A 19997-nucleotide genomic window follows, 5' to 3' on the forward strand; every position below is an offset into this window, starting at 1 on the left:
GAGAAAGCTTTGCTTGAATACATTTAGCTTCCATAGAGTGAATAGCACAGTGAAGCGTGCACAAGATCTTAAAATGCATCCGAGATCTAATGGGCAGCCAGTGAAGGCGCTGAAGGAGGTCAGGAGAGTGAGACAGTCTAGGAGCGCTGAGAGCAAGCCTAGCTGCCGCATTCTGAAGGATCTGGAGGCGTTGAAGCAACGCCTCTGGATGGCCAAGAGAAATGCTGTTGCAATAATCAATTGCACCCATAATAGAGGCAGTCACAATTCTGATCCTAGCCTCTTTGGGAAAGAAAAAGCAGCAACTTCTTCAAAGTTTTCAGTTTAGCAAAATCACTCTTGCAAACCAAAGAGATTTGTGCTTCTCTCGAGCCAGAGGCCATGACCTTAATGCCAAGGCTCTTAACTACAGTGGAAGGTTTCGGGCAGGGTCCCAGACATGATGGCCAGTAGTCTGCAGTCCAACCTGGAGCATTGGGGGCCTGGCCAACCACCAATACCTCGGTCGTCTCCCAGTTTAGCTTAAGCCAGTTTTCGGTCATCCATAACCCCACCGTTGAGCGGCATCTTCTCAAAGGTTCGGGGGGACTTTCTTTGGGGGCATTAAGATGGAAAAAGATCTGGGTGTCATCTGCATATATAAAAAAGTGTACTCCAAAGTCAAAAATAAGCTTAGCCAGCGCCACCATGTACAAATTAAAAAGCAATAGGGAGAGCGCAGAAACCTGCAGAATCTGGGGCATCATCAGTTTAGAGGATCCCTTTCCATGCGTGCACCAAACCATCCACGACCTCCTTGCTACCTTTCGTAATTCCCAGGAAAATATTAAATGACACTGAACACTAGTAAAGTTGTGTGGTTTTGCTTTTTATTTTTCATTTCAGTTGTTTTCCTATGAATAATCTATAGGAAACATGAATTGGAGCATAATGTAAGACATCATTTTAGCAATTGGAAAAATGGTTGTACAACAGCCTTTAATGGCAATGTGCATTTATTTTTGGATTCAATTAAAATATTTGGACATTACAACAACTCAGGGCTGTGGCTTTTAAATATCCTCTTTGGATTTAAAGTGCTCTTTAAATAAATTAGAAAAGAATGCAGCAAATTTAAGTCACATGTTTACATTACTGATTAGAAAAAGTATATAAATAGAAAAAGTAGATTTGTGAACACGCTTCATCAACTCTCTGGAACAAGCCATCAAAGGTTTTTGTGTGTTAAAACATCCATGGGGTGATTTTTAAGACAGCCCTTCACATGAAGCACCAATGCATTCTCTTGTCGAGTGCCTGGTATGGACCCTGCAGATGCTGATTGGGGAGTAATAATTTCCCTTTGTTGACTAGGGTTCAGTTTAAAGAAGAGCCCCAGAAGTAAGTTCTACTTCTTATAATCCCCAAGTGACTAGCTTTACATGCAAGCACACAGGAGGAACCCTTACCTGTAACTGTTGTTCTCCAGCATGGGTCTGGCATGGATTCACATGCTCGTGAATGTTCCCAGTCAGGCTGAGAATCATCATTAAAAGAAAGCAGTCTTGCTTTAAAACTTGAAAAAACTACCTTTCTCCCATTAACCAATCAATGGAGACTGGGACATACTGTACCCATCCAATAATGATAGTCTCCATATGCCCCACCCCCCAACGGCCATCTTCAGATTTGAAGCACGTGAGGTGCCAGTATGAACCAGAAGTGGGAAAGGAGAAAGGGTTTGCATGTGAATCAATGCCAGACCCATGCCGGAGAACAACAGTTACAGGTAATTTGTTCCTTCTCCAGCATGGGGTCTGACATGGATTTACATGCTCATGAATAAGATTATACAGCAGTACACATACACAACCACGTGAGGTGGCAAGGCTCAACAGAAGTACAACCCCTTCCCACTGCAACTGACTCTACTCAAACAAATAGGTTGCATAGCAGCACCTGGCCGACTCTGCACTCCTCCTGGAATCCCTGTTGACACAGTTGAACTTTGTGAAGGTGTGCATAGACTTCTATAGCAGCCCTACAAATGTCCAGGAGGAGCACCCCAGAGAGAAACGCAGTTGTTGCAGCGATGGATTTGGAGGAATGGGCTCTCTGGCAGCCTGGGAGCGGCCTACTGGCCAGGTGATGACAGTGCATGATGCAGACGGAGAGCCACCTGGATATGGAAGCCTTCGACAGGGCCTTCTCTCGATTCACAGGTCCAAAGATTACAAAGAGCTGTGATGTCTTTCGCAAATCTCGTGTGCTGGCCACATAACACTTTAAGGCATGAGCAATGTCCAGTGTATGCATTAACTGTTCCGCGGCTGGAGAAGAATCAGGAAGAAAACTGGCAGCACCAAGTGTTTAAGGTGGAATTCAGACAGAACCTTTGGCATAAAGGTGGGGTGGGTCCGAAGAACCACCCTTATAGCATGAAAAGACAGGTATGGGTGCTTGCAGGAGAGTGCCTGATTCTCCCCGACTCGCCTGGCCGAAGTGATGGCCACCAGAAACGGTGTCTACCGGGAAAGAAATTTTCATCTAGCCTGATTTCCACAGCTCGAACAGAGGTCGCATGAGTTTAGTAAGAACAATATTGCACTCCCACACCGGGGCAGGAGCCTTGACTGGCGGCAAAGTCCTGAATATGCCTCTCAGAAACGCCTTGACGAGCCTGTGAGACTACAGCGAGGGTCTGCCCGGTGATCGTGTTTGCCAAGAAATGAACGCCAGGTGCACCTTGTTGGAGGAGTGGGCCAATCCGGCCTGGCTAAAGACAGCAGGTCAGGCAACAACTGGGGAGCTGCGATGCGTAGAGGATCGATTTTCTGCGTTCTGCACCACACAGTGAACGGTTTCCATTTGTGTCCATAACATAAAAGTGCAGAGGACGCCCTAGCCCTTGCCAGGACCTTCCTGCATGCCAGAGGAATGTCACTGCCCGAACTCTAGGGCTGCAGGAGCCAAGCCGGGAGGTTCAGTGATGCTGGGTCATGGTGTAATATCCTTCCTTCCTTCTTTGGACAGGAGGTCGAGAAGAGGGGGCAGCCGGGCCATGCGGAGCAGTTCCGGGTACAAGATCTGGCACAGCCACGCCTGGGGGATCAGTATCATCTTGCTGTGGCAGCATTTCATGGTGTTGATCACCCGAAGCAAAAGAGGTATTGGAGGGAACGCGTACAGGAAAAGGTCTTTACATGTGAACGAAAACACATCCCCCAGGCTCCCTAGCTGGGGAAACCTGCGAGCGAAGGCATGGCACTTCGAGTTTGCTGCTGTCGCAAAGAGGTTGATCTGGGGTCTGCCACACATACTGAACAGATGGGACGTCTGTGCCTGATGGAGCTCCAGGTCATGACAGGATCGTAGCTCCTTGCAGAGGGAATTGCCATGGTGTTCTTGATGCCCGCCAGATGGAAAGGGACCAAATACATGCCCTGAATAATGGCCCAGCACCACAGGGCCTGCGCCTTCAGGAAGAGTGGGGAATCAGGTGCCGCTCTGTTTTCGAATGTATAACATGGTGGTGGTGTTGTCCGTGAAGATCCTTACCACCTGTTCCAGGAGAAAGGGTAAGAAAGACTTGAGGTCTCACAGATCCAGAACATTGCTATGCAGATCCTTTTCCTCTGAACGCCTGAGGCCTCTGGCGTGGGACTGCCCAGTTTGCGCCTTTCATGTTCAGGGGGAACGATGGCCTTGGAGGACAGATTTGCAGACCGCTTTCTGGCTGAGGCAGAAACCAGAGAGTCTGGCGATGGTTGCAATCTAAGGCATTTAGGGGCCAAGTCACACACCCTGAATTTCTTCTCAAGCCTTTCCCGTTTTGCTGGAGTGGAGCTTCGGGTCTTCATCAGCACCACTGAGTGAGGACTAGAGGGCCTCACTGGCAATGCAGGAGGACAAGTGCGCCTTGGCGGTAGCTGGTTATGTCCCCCAGGAAGGATCTACTTGCCCAACGGTCTTGTCTCCGCCCTGGTCCGTGCAGCCACATTCCTGCAACGATTCATCTTCTGAGCTCAAGTAGATCGCCATCATGGATCCCTTGCGGCCTACCGAAGGTCTGGGTAGAAAAGCAGTCTGCGCCAACAACTCACTTGCTCATTTTGCCGCATTTGGAAAAGAGGTAACAACTTTTGCATTCGATTTTGTCGTGGTCATTGACTGGATCGTCGACAGGGACATGGCAACTGCTGTCGACTGGGTAGCCATTGACTGTGTCTTGGTCATCAAAGCCGTGCTTGGAAAAGATGGATCTCTCTGAAGATCAATCCCTAACCGACAAGCTTACCGTGGACTGGGAAGGCGAAGGAGAGTGTGCGCTACAAACTGAACCGCAGCAACAGCGTCTCCTGTTGGATCTGCAGCTTGACGTTTGGCCTTTCTGTGGACCTCCTGTGAAGGAACATCGTCGGTCGATCTCAACCTCTTCCCTGAGGGAGATTCCTCCAGTGGTCGCCCGGCCCTAGAGGGGGGTCTGTATGCTCCTGGAGCCCTTTCCTATTTTAACCATGCCACCAATCTGCGGTAACAGTCCCTGTTTGTCTTGGCAGGGCCCCCTCGGCAGATTTCAGAACGGTCTTCATCAGGATCCGGATGCAAACAGTAGAGGCACCTTGTGTGCCGGACTTCCACATAGATGTTCCTCAAGCCACACCGGGAGCAGAGCCTGAATAGACCCCTCTTGCCTTCCTCTGACATGGCGAGGCGCGAAGTAGGCCTCAACTAGGCCTTCGAACTTGAAGATCCGAAAATGTAGTTGTCGATCTTCACCGGCAACGGGTCACTGCTGCCGGCACTGACTAACGGTCAGCGAATGAGAGATTTTCAGACAAAAAATAGGATACTTCATCTGTCGAAAAACACACAATTTGGAAAAATAGCTCGAAGAGCAACTGAAGAGGACTCGCTGAACCGAACCGTGTGATAAAAATCTAAAGATGACCGCCGGGGTGGGGCTTCGCGAGGCGATTATCATTGGATGGGTGCAGTATGACCCAGTCTCCAGTGTTTGGTTAATAGGAGAAAGGCAGTTTTTCAAGTTTTAAATGAACACTGCTTTCTTTTACCGAGGATTCCCACCCTAACGAGAATATTCATGAGCATGTGAATCCATGCCAGACCGCATGCTGGAGAAAATACCTTTATTTTTCAGGGTGTATGATGCAGCCGCAATGGCACTAAAAAATTTGTTGTGGCAAATGTTACAAGGTGCAGAAATGAACACTACTTTTTATTGTAATTGTAAAACAACCCTCTCCCTTCATTGGAAAGGATCACCTTTGTGTGTCCATGAAATGAGCAGTCTTTAGACTAGATATAATTGCATGGGCAGAGCCAATGTGGAGGGTTGAGTGATGTAAACTAAACGTTAACAGCCTGATCATCCTTCAAAAACCAAATATATTTTGCACTTGATAACTAATGGTCTCTAGACAAAGCATCATACACCAGTCCCCCAGGCGAGTTTGATGTTCTGCATCAAGACGAGTGCCTTGGGCGAGTGGTAGGACTCGATGGGCTTCTGCCTTTTTCCTCCGTCAGGACAGCTGTATCCATCTGACAGGAACTTGCGCAATCCGGTTTGGCTTAATCTTCTTGTGTCTTGGAAGTTTTATGCTGGGACGGACTCCTAGAAGGAATTAAGGGACTACTGGCTTCAAACAGCCAATTTGCCTGCATTCGGCTTAAAATGGCAATGGAAATGAAGAGGTTTATACCTTTCAAAGAATGATCCACACATTCGGCTCTGTATCCTAAAACAAAACCTTCCTTCTCTTGGGCATTGCAGCCAATACGACAGGTAAAACCTTCATTTTAGTCAAAGGTGAACTGGAGGTCAACAGCAACCTCGGAGATGTTCCGCTTGAATACGCAGTGCTTCAAATCTGCCTGTCCTGTTCGAAAATCAAGTCATGTACATGTCATCCATGTACATGTAGAGACTATTGTGCTCTGCAAAACTGGACTGCCGAATCATATCTCTAGAGAGGTCGGGCCTCTTGCTAGTCACATCCAATATCTTGTATGCATCGAAAAAGAAAAAACAAGTGCTGCTCAAACTACCTAAAGATACCACAGGAAGAATTCATCAGTACATTGTAATAAGTGATGTTGGGAAGGCTTGAGACACTTGCGTTTCGGATTCATCCATTTGTTGTCAGAAATGGTGGATGTTGGTTATGGCTACACTAATCCGCAATGATCAAGTATTTCTCTATTTAAAGCATAAACGCACTAGAGCGATCTTTGGACGAAATGCTATAATTCCATGAAAAAAAGACTACAAATACAATGCCCAAGACTTATTGAGCTCCAGAAAGCATTAATCATAAATGAAAACCTTTTCTAATTCTCTGAATTGAAAGAAAGCAGGTTTCCCTTTTGGTGCCACTGCACAGGAACCAGAGGTTGCATCACCTTGGGGCTTAATCCTGGTAGAACTGTTCCTTTCAATCACGTTTTCATGAACTCATCAGAACATGTGGCGTCATCACTTGGGTCGAGTTAGAGAAGTGCACACAAATATTATTCAGCATACAACGGTATGTGTTTGGGAATAAACACTACACGAGTGACTTGATTATGCTTAATAAGAAAAAGAAAAAAAACGAAATCCTGAAGTAATGCAAGAAGATGAATCAGATGCAGCGGGAAAATTACCATTTAAGGTAGAAGATCTTGAATGTCTAAATTGTCTGATGAGAAACACAGGAAGAAGCAGTTTCTGAGCTCTTCATTTGAGGCAAGATAGGAAGAAACTCAGGTTTGATGGTAGGTAAGCAATGACTTCACCATTCATTTTTTGGGAGAATTTGGCATGTGCAGCATTATCTTGAGTCCTTCGGTTTTCAAATGGGAAAAATTTGTTTGTGTTACTGCCTATGAACAGCCATAGTTCAGAGTACAGATTTGCAGGAAGACAATCTGTCAAGGGGAGTCTCATGAATCAAGTCAGGAATAAATATGCAGTCAGTGATGCCAAGAACAGGCTGGGAGATTAAGAGGCAATAAATATATATCAATTCTATGCTTGCATCAGAGTGCGGTATGATGTATTGTGTGCACGCCAGAGACACTTTGCCTTAGAGCATAGTGAACACAAATACTTTTTGTCCGAGTTCCAGAATGGAAGAGGCTCATTTTGAGGAAATATAATTTCTTCAAATGTGGTAAACAAGGCTTAGAGTTGGAGGTTGATCGCTATTAGGCTAGTGGCTAGATACTTCTTATCAACAAATCCTACACAAACTGTAGAATATGGCATGAGATATGCAGAGATTCAGCTCAGGTAGGAGTTATTGTGGAACCCACGCAAATACTTTCATGCTGCCATTAGAAACAACTACATGGTCATGACTTGGTGTTCAATTTATATTAACGTGCTGTAAAATAAAAACAGCTTTACTGCTAGTGTCAGATGGTTTTGTCAAAGCTGTAATCCAGGAGCTTGAAAGATTCTCAAAGCAGTCCTTAAGTCTTTTAGGTTATTAAGGATTTAAGGACGATAAAGGGCATGCCTCGCTCCGCTGATCTGAGAGATTCAGTTCATTCAGGCTATGCTCAGAGGAAAACAGTAAAGTGGATATCAGTGCATAATGGCAGAGTGGAAATATAGTAAAACATGCACTTCCATATCTTGAGTGATCTGGCATGATTTTATCGCTTACTTTATATTAAACACAATCATTTCTCTGTGAGGAGGTGGGAACCACGTCAACAAATGACTGTCTGAAAAATGACTATTTTGAGGAAAATAGTGCACATATCTGTTTCAATTGAGCCTCATCATCTGAAAATCTGTTCTTGCACAAGGAAGAAAAATCTTGATCCTGTATGCTCCCATAATGATAAAAGTCAGAAGTTGAGTCTATGCATTGAATGGCTCTATTATGCCGCTTTATGAGAGAAATGTAAATATCTATAATGGGCAGATAATTGTATTGATCTTCAAAACATAACTGAGGCAAAGATGGTTTCAAATCGAATAGTTGAGGCATGTGAGAATATGAGCTCGTTTCTGGGGTGCTTTGAGACTCACATTATTTAGAACATTCTAGGTTACCTTTCTGTATAGCCTCATATCCCAAGTTCCAGGTGATTTACTGCTAAAATAAACAATGTCCCTAGTTTATCTGATTTATGAAAAAATGTGCAGCCAACCACGTCTTGTACTAGGGACCATTGTTAAGTGTCTTTTGTAGCAAAATTAAAGTTACTCACCGTAGTGTCTAGAGTACTCAGAGTCCATAGTCCCCTTGTGGGTGTCCTCCAACATGAGGATGGTACCGGAACCTTTAGCAGTGAAAAATTGAGCTTCCCCTTTACATTTAGTATAGTGTGAGGGGCGCGGCCTCGGGAACGCCCTGCCGAGGCCCCTCAGCTCAGGCCCCTTTGAACAAAACAGATGCGTAAATACCAGGCTACGCTTATTACATATTAGGCATTGGCATACTAGTGGGGGAAGGCGGGTGGGATGTATGGAGGAAAGGGGACTATGAATACTCCAGTCACTATGGTGAGAAACTTTAATTACTCATACTTCCCGTCCCCTTTCCTCCATCCTTGTGGGCGATTCCAACGAAGAACCACCTAGCGTGGAGCTTTGACAATCTGCCTCATATCTAGGACAAAGCAAAAAGGTTTTTTAGAGCGGCCTGACCAAACTCTGCATCGCGCCTGGAGCAGGTGTCCAGTGAGTAGTGCTTACAGAACGCTGACAGAGTGGCCCAAGGAGCCGCCTTGCAGTTGACATCCCAAGAAGCAGGTCTCTGAAATGTGTCAGCCATGTCCTTGGCTCGGACCGCATGGAGATGAATCCCCCCAGGAACAGATCTGCCCATGGCCATGTACGCCTCCAAAATAGCCTGAACCATCCAACGGGCGATGGAAGCCTTGGAAGCATGAGAGTCGGAGGAGGAGCCCCCAAATGTCACAAACAATGCCTCAAACCACCTAAAGGATTTAGTCTGGGGTTTGGGAAGAACACCGGCAGGAAGTACTTTTGATTTAGATGAAACAGAGAGACCACCTTGGGCAAGAAGTTTGGGTGAGTGTGCAAGATCTTAAACATGGCGAAGGACTCGCACGAGGACAACGCTTGCAGCTCAGTAACCCTGAGGTGAAAAGCCCCCAGTAAAACTGTTTTTAGTGTCACCCAGCAGATGTCCACAGAGGCCATCAGATCGAAAAGCTTGCGCTGCAAAGCTGCAAGAACCACATTGAGGCCCCAGATCGGGTGTGGCCTATGCACAGGTGAAAAAAGCCTAAACAAGCTCTTAAGGTGGGCCTTAACCACCGGGTTGGATGCAGAAAACACATGCTCAGGGGAATTCTTGTAAGCTCCAATGGCTGCCAAATAAGTGCGGCAAGTATTCAACTGAACTCCAGTACATCATCCAAAAGACAGGTGACGGGGTCCAGACCCTTGTCACAAGCACAATTGCAGACTGGGATAGTGTCGAGGGCCTCCTGGCCTGCTGAATGATGTCCCAGTTGTCTTCTGAAAATTGAGGATTTTGAAGCCTCAGCTGGTCAGGACCCCCAGTGCTAGCTTGGCCAAGTCCAGATGTTCAGCTACCTGTCCTGCTGCTTCAGGAATCCCCTGCTGGAGATCGGAAGGTGGACAGAACCCTGGGAGAACAAATGCAGCAGATCCGAAAACCAGGGTCTCGAAGGCAAGTGGCTATTCATTGCTATGCAAGAGGGCTTCCAATCTTAGCTGGTGGATGATGGATCGCAATGTTTGTGGAGCCCCCTTCAACCGACCGGAGCCTACACTGGTGGTGACGACTGACTCCTCTCTTTCGGGCTGGGCAGCTACTCTGGAGGACTACGCGATTCATGGAGCATGGTCCAGGACGGTAGCACTCCTGCATATCAATCTGCTCATGCTCAATGCAGTAGGCCTGGCCCTGAAGGTGTTTTTTTGCCCCTAATCAGTGACAGGTCTGTTCTGGTCAGGACGGACAATTGTACTACAATGTTTTACCTGAACAAGCAGGGTGGAACTGGTGGCGCCTTACCTTGAGGCGAGCGTCCTGTACAATGAGCATGCAGGAGGCCATTAGGCCCAGAATATGCTGGAACCACCATGCCGAGGTGGGCAAGTTGGCCACAAAGTGTCCCACCGCCTTGCACAGTGACAGGAGCCTCTCTGGCGTAGGCAACACCTGCTGAATCGTAGTGTCCCAACACACCACTAGGAAGACCAGATCCTGAGATGGCTAAAACGGACTTCCTCTGGTTGAGGGAGAACCCCAGGCGATGAAGTATATCCACCAATCTCTGGCAGGAGTGCAACACCCCCTCGTTGCAGATGATGGCCCGCCACTGCACTCATCAACTTTGTGAAGACACAAGGGGCCCGAGTTCAGGCCAAAGGGCAGCACCTTGTACTGAAAGTGGTACGACATAATCATGAACTGCAGAAACTTTCGATGCGTTTGGTAGATGGGTACACATCCAGTCCCCTGTACACAGAGACTCTGCTAAATGCGCGGAGAAATCATCTTGAAGCATTCCGCCGGTAAAGACAGATTTAGAAAGGACAGGTCCAGGGCAACCCTGATGTCAACACGTTTTCCTTGTTGATTGACTGCATAACTACTACCACAAATTTGATCTATTTATAAAGCAACTCTGAAGGAGTATTCACTACAAAATAGGCGTCTCCAACCTAAGTGGATGTTCCACTGAGCAATTTCTGCCAGGTCCAGGATAACCCTCAGGCCAGCCTGGTTGTTCTTGGGTACTGTGAAAATCCTGGAATAGTACCCGGAGCCCCTGTTTGAAAGAGGAACTGGTTCTATCTCCTGCATCCCCAAGACCGAAAGGACCCCCCGTAAAAGAGCCAGGGACCCAATCTGACGAAGAGGAGGAGAGGATGGTAGAGGCAAAGGAAGAGGAAGACTGAAGCCTGTGGAAACTATGGATAAGAGTCACAGGTTGCTGTAGAGACGCTTCCAGATGCCTTGGAAAAGAGCCAAACAACCCCCCTCCCCCACAGGCGAGCTGTGTTGCCCGACCTTGACGTCACTGTTTCTTGGCGCCAGAGGCGGGGAAGCGTAAAAACCTGTGCAAAGTCCTTTGCTGCTTCTGTAGCTGGGCGACCTGTCAGGCCTCCCTGTACTGCGGTCCTGAAACCCCTTGATACCGGTGAAAGCCCAGGGTTTAAACTCGATCCTGCCCTGGGACTGAGGGAAGGATTTCTGTCCAGGTTTTGTCAGGATGGGCACAGACTTGGTGGTTTGAGTGGAGCTTTTCTTCTTTGGCAACTCGTCATCAGTTGACAAATGAAAAATCCAGGATCCGCTCCTGCACGTCAGAGGAAAACTTAGTGGCGTGCAACCACGCCGTCCTTCTCATCTCAACACCAAGGCACAGCCCTCTGCTGGCTGTGTTGATGTGGAAGACCGAAGACTCCATTAGGTCCTGCACAATGACCTGGGCATCTACCAGACCGGCATTGAAGGAGGCTTGCTTGTCCAAAGGGAGGTTGAGCAGAAAATCCCTGAGCTGCCGCTACAGATTCTTGTTAGCAGCAGCCAAGAGGGTGTCTGCGTTGGATTGCCACAGATGCAGTGCTAAGATGGAATAACAGCACTTTCCCAAAGACTTGAGGACCTAGTCCTCCTTGGAAAGACAACTGGATGCGGCTCTTGTGGAGGAAGACACAAAGACTATGGTTTAGAATATAATGAGGCTGCAACCACCACTGAAGAATGCTGCTGCGGGTGGGAGGCCAGGAGGAATATTCTCCCTGCCCCGTTAGCCTGAACCTGCTGTCTGACTTCTTGTTCATCTGGGCGTTGGCCCTGGGCTTCTCCCAGACCATTTGTGCCACCTACAGGACAGCCTTCTGGAGAGGGATGCCAGACCGCATCACCTATGCTAGCACTCCCGACTCCTGAGGGGGCTTCATCGGGCAGAGGCACGCTCAAGAACTGCACCAGGCCCTGACAGACCTTAACCGATGCCAAGGGTTCATCGTCCTGGGTGTCATTATCTTCATTGTTGTCATCACCCCCCAATTTTTTTTTACAGGCCCAGGGGAGTCCAGGCCCTGGGATCCAGGTGCTGACTGGGCCCCTCCCCAAGTCCAGCGCCAAAGAGAGGTCCAACGTCTGTTGAGGGGAGGCGGTGGTGGTACAGGAGGAGATGGTGGGGTCTGAACAACCGGTAGGGCCTGGACCGGGAGGGACCAGCACTGGAACCGGCAGCACTGGAGGAACGGGAGAAGTACCCACAGCAGGACGACGGGGAGGCGCCACTGTGGGATGACCTCCTTCACTATATCCTTCAGGAGCACCTTCATCTGAGGGGAACGCATAAGGAAGAGGAAGCGCTCAAAAAAGCGGTCATCGCTAGCTGCTGGGTCCCTAGGGGCCCGGCCTCTGCTCCTGGTGAAAGCACTGAGGCGCCTGAGGTGTGTAGCCGTAAGGCTGCAATGGGTAGATGTATCCCTGAGGAGACCAAATTTCTGTATCGTACAATCCGCTGCCGCTTCCAGATGGAAGGGAAGTGGGATGATCTTGCAAAGCCCATTAAATGGGCCAAAGCATGGGCGGGCCCTGATTTGTATCCAAGATGGCCTCCAGCCTGGCAGGCTTAGCCACGTGCCTCTCCACCACTTTGAAGCCTTGCACCATGGCCCCGGGTGGGAGGGCGCGAAGGGCCTAAGCCACGAGAGGCCTCAGACACAGGGGAATACAGCTTGAGTCCTGCACCCGAAGCAGAAGCGTCGACCTCGGATAACTCTGGTAGGCCTCGAGCCCTTAGCCTGCTGGCCAGTAGTCCTAATACCTTGAGTCACGACCTCTGACTGGTAGGCTGGATGCCCCCAGCACCTGGGCTGGTAGCTGTGCTGGATTGAGCAGAGGACAGACGCTTGGAGGTGGCACCCAACGATCCCTTAACCCTTCGGGTTGAGGAAGAGGACAAACTGGATTGCCCGTCCGAGGATAGCCTGGTAGGGCCCCTGAGCACCTCAGCTTGGGAGCCGGTAAACTGGACAGCCTCAGGTCTGCCACTGGAGAGCCCAGAAGAGGCCCTGGTCCCATCGGCTTGGGAGCCGGTAGCCATAGAGGCCTCGGACCTGTAAGAAGCTTAATCCGAGTAACCCCTATCCGTGGGAACTCCAGGTAAGGAGTTGCTGCGCTGTGGAGCCATGCTGAACAGAGGGCCTACATTGCCTTGACAAGAGGTCCTGGAGACAAAGTCCTTAAGGTGGGGCTGAGGAGAAGTGTGGAAGATCTCCATTCATCGCGACAACTGATTCTTCAATGCCATGTGACCGAGAGCGCCACAAGCTGAGCATGCGTCCCATCGAGACAGAGTGCATGGGGGTCCGAGGCCAGGAATGAGCGGTCGCATGAGGCCCATGAGGCCCATCTCGTGAATCCCCCTGCAGCTGACATGCGCCGGGGGCAGGGGCGAGTTACTGAAGGGAAATTAAATAAGATTGAAAAAATAAAACAGGGATCAAGAGGAAAGCTAAAAAAGTCTCAGTGCTTGCTGCCAGGTCTGATACCGTCAGTGCAGAAAAAGGGACTCAGGTGAGGTGCCAGAGGGCGGGCCTCGGCAGGGGGTTTCCACGGCCCTACGCACTGTTCTAAACTTAAAGGGGAAGCTCAATATTTTCCTGCCAAAGGTTCCAGCACCGTCCCTATGTTGAAGACACCCACAAGGCTAGAGCAAAGGGGACGAGACGTATGCATATTAGATGTTATTTACATATTTCGGTTTCCTCCTTTAAAAAAAATATTACCAATTCCTGCACTTGCTTTAAACTTGGTATGTAATTCATGTGCAAAACTTTCACAAAATGAGTCACAAGCGGAAGTAACATCTCTCAGAAAAAATAGAGGGGACAAAGGCTGCTTCAATTTAAATAGAAGAAAACATAATAATATTGCAGTTCAGACAAAAGACAGAAGTGCATTACCGGAGAGGCATGCAAAAGACATAGGAAATGCACTGTACTGTGCATAATGCGAAGGCTTTAAAACCCGATAAATCCATTGCACTGATTCATGTGTTCAATGGCACATCAACAATTTGGCAATGTGAACGATCAGAGAATTAAAACAAAACCTCTTTATAGATCTAGACAAAAAACTGCAGGAGTGCGGTTTATTAGGGTCGAAATGAGTATGTTCCGACTTGCTGCACTCAGAATACGACAATAGGAATAAAACGGAGAAATGGCCTTTATGAAAAGGTTTTACAACAAGCAGCCATTCCTATCCCAACAGAGATCCAGGTTTAGACGTGAAAAGCATATGAGCAAAATGAAAGAAGTGATTAAAAAATAGATCTACAAAAATGTACATTCTGGGGATTTTGGTTGCAAAAGAAGGAATGTTTAGTATTATATTCCAGAGAATTTTTTTTATAAAGAACATAACACCGAAATCATCCCAATGAATACAAGTGTTGCCTGCACAAATACACAATGTATGTGAGCCAGAATACTTTTCCCGACCTCATTAGCAAACTTTATGTAAGCTTTTGCAAGCATTAAAAAATACTGGGTATCACGATTTTGTTTTCTGGAAACATTTGACAACAACAAAGCAAAGCTAACACTGCTGCATTCACAAGAGTAGACATTGACTTATACCTCTTCAAACTTCTGTTCTGATGCAATGAAAAATAAATTAAAATAACATACAGACTTTAAAAATAATAATACATGTCTTATAAAGTTAATCTTATCCTTTGGGAATCAGCTGTTTTGGCTCCAGGCAGGTTTGTTGAAGTCTGAAAGGAGAACAAGTCTCCTCAGTTTCCTGTACTGAATAGATTTCATAAAAGTTGCTACATTTTTGTTTATTTTTTATATTTTCTTAGTAACAGTAAAAATATGTTCTGATGATGTTTTTTCTTACATACAAACCTTTTACTAAAAGGTTAAGAAAAACTTGCTTGAAGAGTCCTGTTTTGGATAACAATTAGTGTCTGCGTCACACTCAGAAGGAATAAATGTGCAAGAGCAGACAAGTAAATAAAACACTGCTTCCATGAACCTGAGCCATAAGTCCAATGTGAAGAGCCGTCTCTTGATTTATCTAATACTTTCCTTGCTTTAGTCTTTCAATGTGATAACAGAGTTTTAATGCTGGACCTAATTTTAATCCCATATATTTCATGATCATATCACTGCGCAGCAACACGAGAGCTTTTCCATCAATTTCCTACAAAGGGATGAGAACAAGAGAAGGAAAAAAACTTAAGTTCAAATGAGATTCATGTTGTTTCCAAAATGCAGAACCATTTGCTTGTGAGAGCACATCATAAGGCAGTTTGCTACAACAAATCTATTCGATAATGATTTCCGACCGTTTATTTTTCGTTCAATTCTAGAATTTCTCCATTGCTCTATCAAATAATGTTCTTAAATGTGGAATTTCACACACCCATGGACAATGCCATGAACAAGCCCTCAGAACCATCACCACTTAATACAAATCCCACTGCATAATTCTAATAACAGTCAGAGAGAACGAGTGATCCATCAGCAAACTATATCCAGCAAAAACAAAGGCACAGTTATTTATGTGTAGTTCTTATTTAGTGTGCATCCACTTAGACAACTACATTAAGGGTGCAAGGGTGTTGATCGATGGAGGGGAGATTAAAGCCAGAGTTCCATAGGAAGATGAAAAGTCTCACTTAATGAGTTTATATCAAATGCTTCAAAAAAAAAAAAAATGTCGAACCTTCACAAACTTTACAAAGTCAGTTTCAAGGAGGAGGGATAGAGCATTAGCACCCAGGACGGTGTGTCACGGGAGTCTCCCAGCAAACCAGGAAGCTCTATTGGTGGGCTTTATCCCATGTATTGCCCACATTCCAAGCCTCCTCAGAAGCATAAGGTTGCCATCTTCCCTTCTGGGAAGGTATGCCCTAGCTGCCCTGTGCCGCTTTCCTCCCACCCCCTAATAGTTCCACCTTTCCCACGTACACCCCCCATCAATGCCAAAACAGCCCCACTTACCTGCGGCAGCCTCATCCATCACTGGCTACACAAATGCTTGCAGTTAAGCCCTTTCCCCTATGCGGCAATGGGCACCATGGGAAGGGAGAAGGGACAGCAACAAAATCTCTCCACGGGCGGGCATTACTCGTCAACTCACAGCCCGGGGCCGATGTTAAGGGCCCAGAAAAGTCAGGGTTTATTGCTTAAATAGAGCTTAATAGGGTTAAAACATGTTCGTACAGTGTCCTTCCTCTAAAACTCTCATCTTCAAGATCTTCCTTTCTTATCTTCCAAAACTGGTTTTGGGTTGAAAACCACATTTTGCAGGAGGGACAGTTCTCAGGCTTTATGAATTAAGAAGATCATGTTAAGGCTATTCTCAATTTAAATGGAACTTAGTACACCATCTTTAAGTATTGGTGTAATATGAACAGATTGTTCTAATCCCTTAACAGGGCAGGCTGTTAGGTTCTGAGTCCTCAGGAGCTTGGAGAGAGACTTTTCAGGTAATCCCCTGTAGATAATTGCAGTCATCTTCGGCTGCGGTTATCACTATGATTATTAAGTGATACGATGGGCTAGTATTAGAAGAAGTAAGTCTTTCTTACCGTCAGCAGTAGTGAAAGGAGGCATTGACATCAATTTTGAGCTGTGGCACAAATTGGAGCTTGTTCATTCATGGAACATGGCAGTCTTTAGTCAACCGACCAAACGGGTCTTTGATAAACTTTGGTTAACTCATTGATGAACTCCATAATGACAACTTTGGTTAACAAGGAATTGGCAGGGTGAAGCGGAGAAAGAAGCATGGGTAAAAAAAAGGGATGGCAAACACAAAACCATGAAAAAACAAGTAGGGCAAAAGAACAGTTTGGGGCAGTGGGATGCTGGAGGTAGTCAAAAACTGCTTATTTTCAACATTTTGTCAAAATGGACCATTTCTCATTTCTGCGGGCTTACTAAGAGGGTCAGTCAAAGAGTAGAAAGGTTGTGTGTATTTTTCTAACAGTGACCGTTGCCAAGTGGGCTATGTATCCATTAAATGTAGAAGTGAGAGGTGACAAGCCGTTTGTAGCCTATGATAGGAGGGGTCCAAGTTTTTCATGACATTTCTGGTTTAGTGAGAATTACAGAAACCAAGTGCCAGGCCATACCTTTAATCCTACAGGTCCTCAAAAGTCTGGTGAGGAGGATGCAGTGGTGAAATGTTACAAACGGCAAACAGGCTGAAGAACCTCACCATGCATGTCTGACGAGTGTCTGTGGCAGTGAAGAGATCATATCTGATGGTCATGAATGCCTCTTTGGTTGCCTAACATGGCAGGGAGCCTTACTGGAGGTTTGAGGCAGTTTTATTCCAACTGAGTTGGAATGTGTGAGATGACAATACCTTTTGGAATCTCAGAAATGCTGAAGTGGCAAAAATAAATAAAAAAATAAAAACTGGTCAGTTTGCTATGGTCAATATTTGGAATTTTGAGTAAGTGGACAGTAAAAGATACATTTATGCGTTATATGTTGAGGGGGAGTAAACTTGGGAGCACGGCCTTCTAATTTTTGCAATGCCGATGTTTGTGCAGAGAAAGATTTGAGATGATAGATATGGCTAGGTCATCTCTTAAGTGGGGGAAAAACTGCCAAATGGAAAAACGGCGGCATGTACGATTATTGAAAGATGTACAGTGAAGGCTTCTACAACTGAATAGAGTGGATAAATACCATTAGGTAATTCAAGAAGGCTATAAGATAATTACATAATCTTTGTTGTGGGCAACAGCCTGTGTCTAATGTGGGTTCACAAATTCATGGTATATCCTAAAAAGCTTTTATTGAAGAGCCTGTAGCCTCATTAATGTAGGAAGGTCTTTTTGTACCGTGTAGATTCAGCAGATAGATGTTTTTGGGAGCTTGGAGTTCTTTTACTTTCTTTCTAGTGCTCATCATTTACTTTCTCTGATATGCCCAATTTAAACCTCACAACTGGGGAACCAGGTGCAAGCCTAGCAGAAATAAAACATTGATTTCGGTAGCTATCTTGTCAAAGCTACTGTACTGTTAATGTAGGACGCAACTGTTTTTTTCTGCATTTGTAAGGCATGTGGGGATGCCGTTCTTAGTTATATAGTTATCGCAAGGAAGAATGCTCCTGTTGCTACAAATGCACAACACATTACCAATGTATGTTGCTGAAGGGCTGTAATGAAGATTGTCAACTTTTACAGATTTGATAAAGGGATTCTATGTTTTTGAAATTTGGTTTCAACACTAAGACATGAAGTTTAAACAGACATTGTATCACTGAGAAATTAGAAATTGAACAACAGTTAATGAGGAAATTAATGTTGGAATGCTCCCTTTGGAATTGACAGTTTACCCTCATATGAAAACAATAAAAGATTCTCTCTGATGAAGATGTAAAATGAGGTTAAATGTCAGACAGATAATTAGACTGTACATACATAAGGGTACACAATTAGAGTGTATATTGATAGAACATTTAAAAACTGCTACAATGGGAATTAATTTTGTATTATTGTTTATAAATTGAATGGACTTCTTATGGAATATATAAAATGTTTTTCTCTCTGTGAAAATGATGTATTCTCAAAAGGTTAACTTTGTATGGATGAACCTTAATTGTGCATGGGAATGCTATTGTTTATTTTGATGAAGATGTTTTATAGGTGTGCATTTTATAGATTACAGGGAATGTTAGGGATAGTTAATAGTAAATATTTTTAACAGAAGGGAAGTAAAATCCATTGTTAATTATAAGCCTGGTGTGTACATTAATTGCTCATAAGACTGGGATAAATTGTGTTAAATTGTCAAATTAATGTGTGTAGTATATATGATCTAAATTATGTATTTTCCCCTTTTTTGAACTTGTAGGGCATGTGACCATGTGCTTAACACCAAGAATTTTAAATACATAGCTTCTATCCATCCATCCATCCATCCATCCATCATGTTCTTACATAGCGCCACTCACTCATAGGTCTCAAGGCACTCGCAAAACAGAGATAAAGAACAGAGACTAATGTCACAGAAAGACAATCTATACCAGGAGATAAGGAGAGGGCTTCGCCCAAGTCAAACAATTCAGTTTTTAGTTTTTTATTACACTGGGAGGTGGACTCCAAGCTCTTGGGAACAGATCAAAGCTGGTTCCAGAAATCTGAGGCCCAAGAAATAAAGTCTGAGCCGCTGGTCCTCTTCAGCAGGAATCGTGGTTGCTTTAGGAGAATATCTTTGTTGGAGCGGAGTGTTTGGGGAAAGGAAATTCTAGATTCTTGCTGATAAATAGTTTGGGGCTTTGCCTGCTAAACAATTATGAAGCAGCATAATGCCTTTGAATTTGATTCTTTGACGGGCAGCCAATGTAGTCTTCTGTGGACCTCAGTTACACGAGTATGTTGACCGAGGCCGCAGATGGCCCGAACTGCTCCATTTTGGATCACGTGTAGGCTTTTTATATTGGCCTAAGGGGATCCAATTTGTCTCTGAAAGATAGGGACGAATTTGCCATAGTAGATGAATATAAAAGGAACAGGAAGATTTAAGATGGAGGACATGCTTCTTAAATGTAAGGTGGGAGTCAAAGTAGGCCCCTAATGTCTTCACTGAATCAGAGACCATGCTTCCAACTACAATTAAGGAACTGCCATTCAATCTTTGCTATCCACTTAATCAAATGCAAATAACATAGAATCTACATAGGTAGCACCATTGCACCACTTCAGGAACAGATTTAAGAACATATATGAGCAATATAAAACAAGAATAAATATATCACGTCAATACACTGGACAGTAATGAAACCTAATCATTGACATAGTCAAGGGAATGGAAGTAAACTTGACCAGAGGAGGCAAGAAATTGCAGCAAAACAAGTGAACCTGAATAGATCACAAAAAGGGAGACACGTGTCCATGGTTTTTTGCTTGAGGTATAAACAATTAATCATCAGAAATTACAGCTCTCCATAAGATTTGTCTGATAATGAAAGCAAGAGTATAAGAATGGAAGA

General features: G+C 45.4%; 1 protein-coding gene across 7 annotated transcripts in view; it reads right to left on the reverse strand.

The window, feature by feature from the left end:
- The window catches only part of SCML2 (Scm polycomb group protein like 2), a 1699115-nt gene that overhangs the window by 141816 nt on the left and 1537302 nt on the right, over window positions 1–19997 (reverse strand). For 2 of the 7 annotated variants that reach the window (XM_069636834.1, XM_069636838.1), the window contains one exon: window positions 1–15182. This exon is cut by the window's left edge and continues 19637 nt beyond it. The exons of the other annotated variants lie outside the window; for them this stretch is intronic. In XM_069636834.1, coding sequence (XP_069492935.1) covers window positions 15057–15182 — 126 coding nt within the window. In that variant the 3' untranslated portion in view covers window positions 1–15056. The remainder of the gene's footprint in view (window positions 15183–19997) is intronic. 7 annotated transcript variants of the gene reach the window in all.

This window comes from Ambystoma mexicanum, chromosome 7p, assembly GCF_040938575.1.
Source record: "Ambystoma mexicanum isolate Mex_15411 chromosome 7p, UKY_AmexF1_1, whole genome shotgun sequence".
NCBI classification, from domain to species: domain Eukaryota; kingdom Metazoa; phylum Chordata; class Amphibia; order Caudata; family Ambystomatidae; genus Ambystoma; species Ambystoma mexicanum.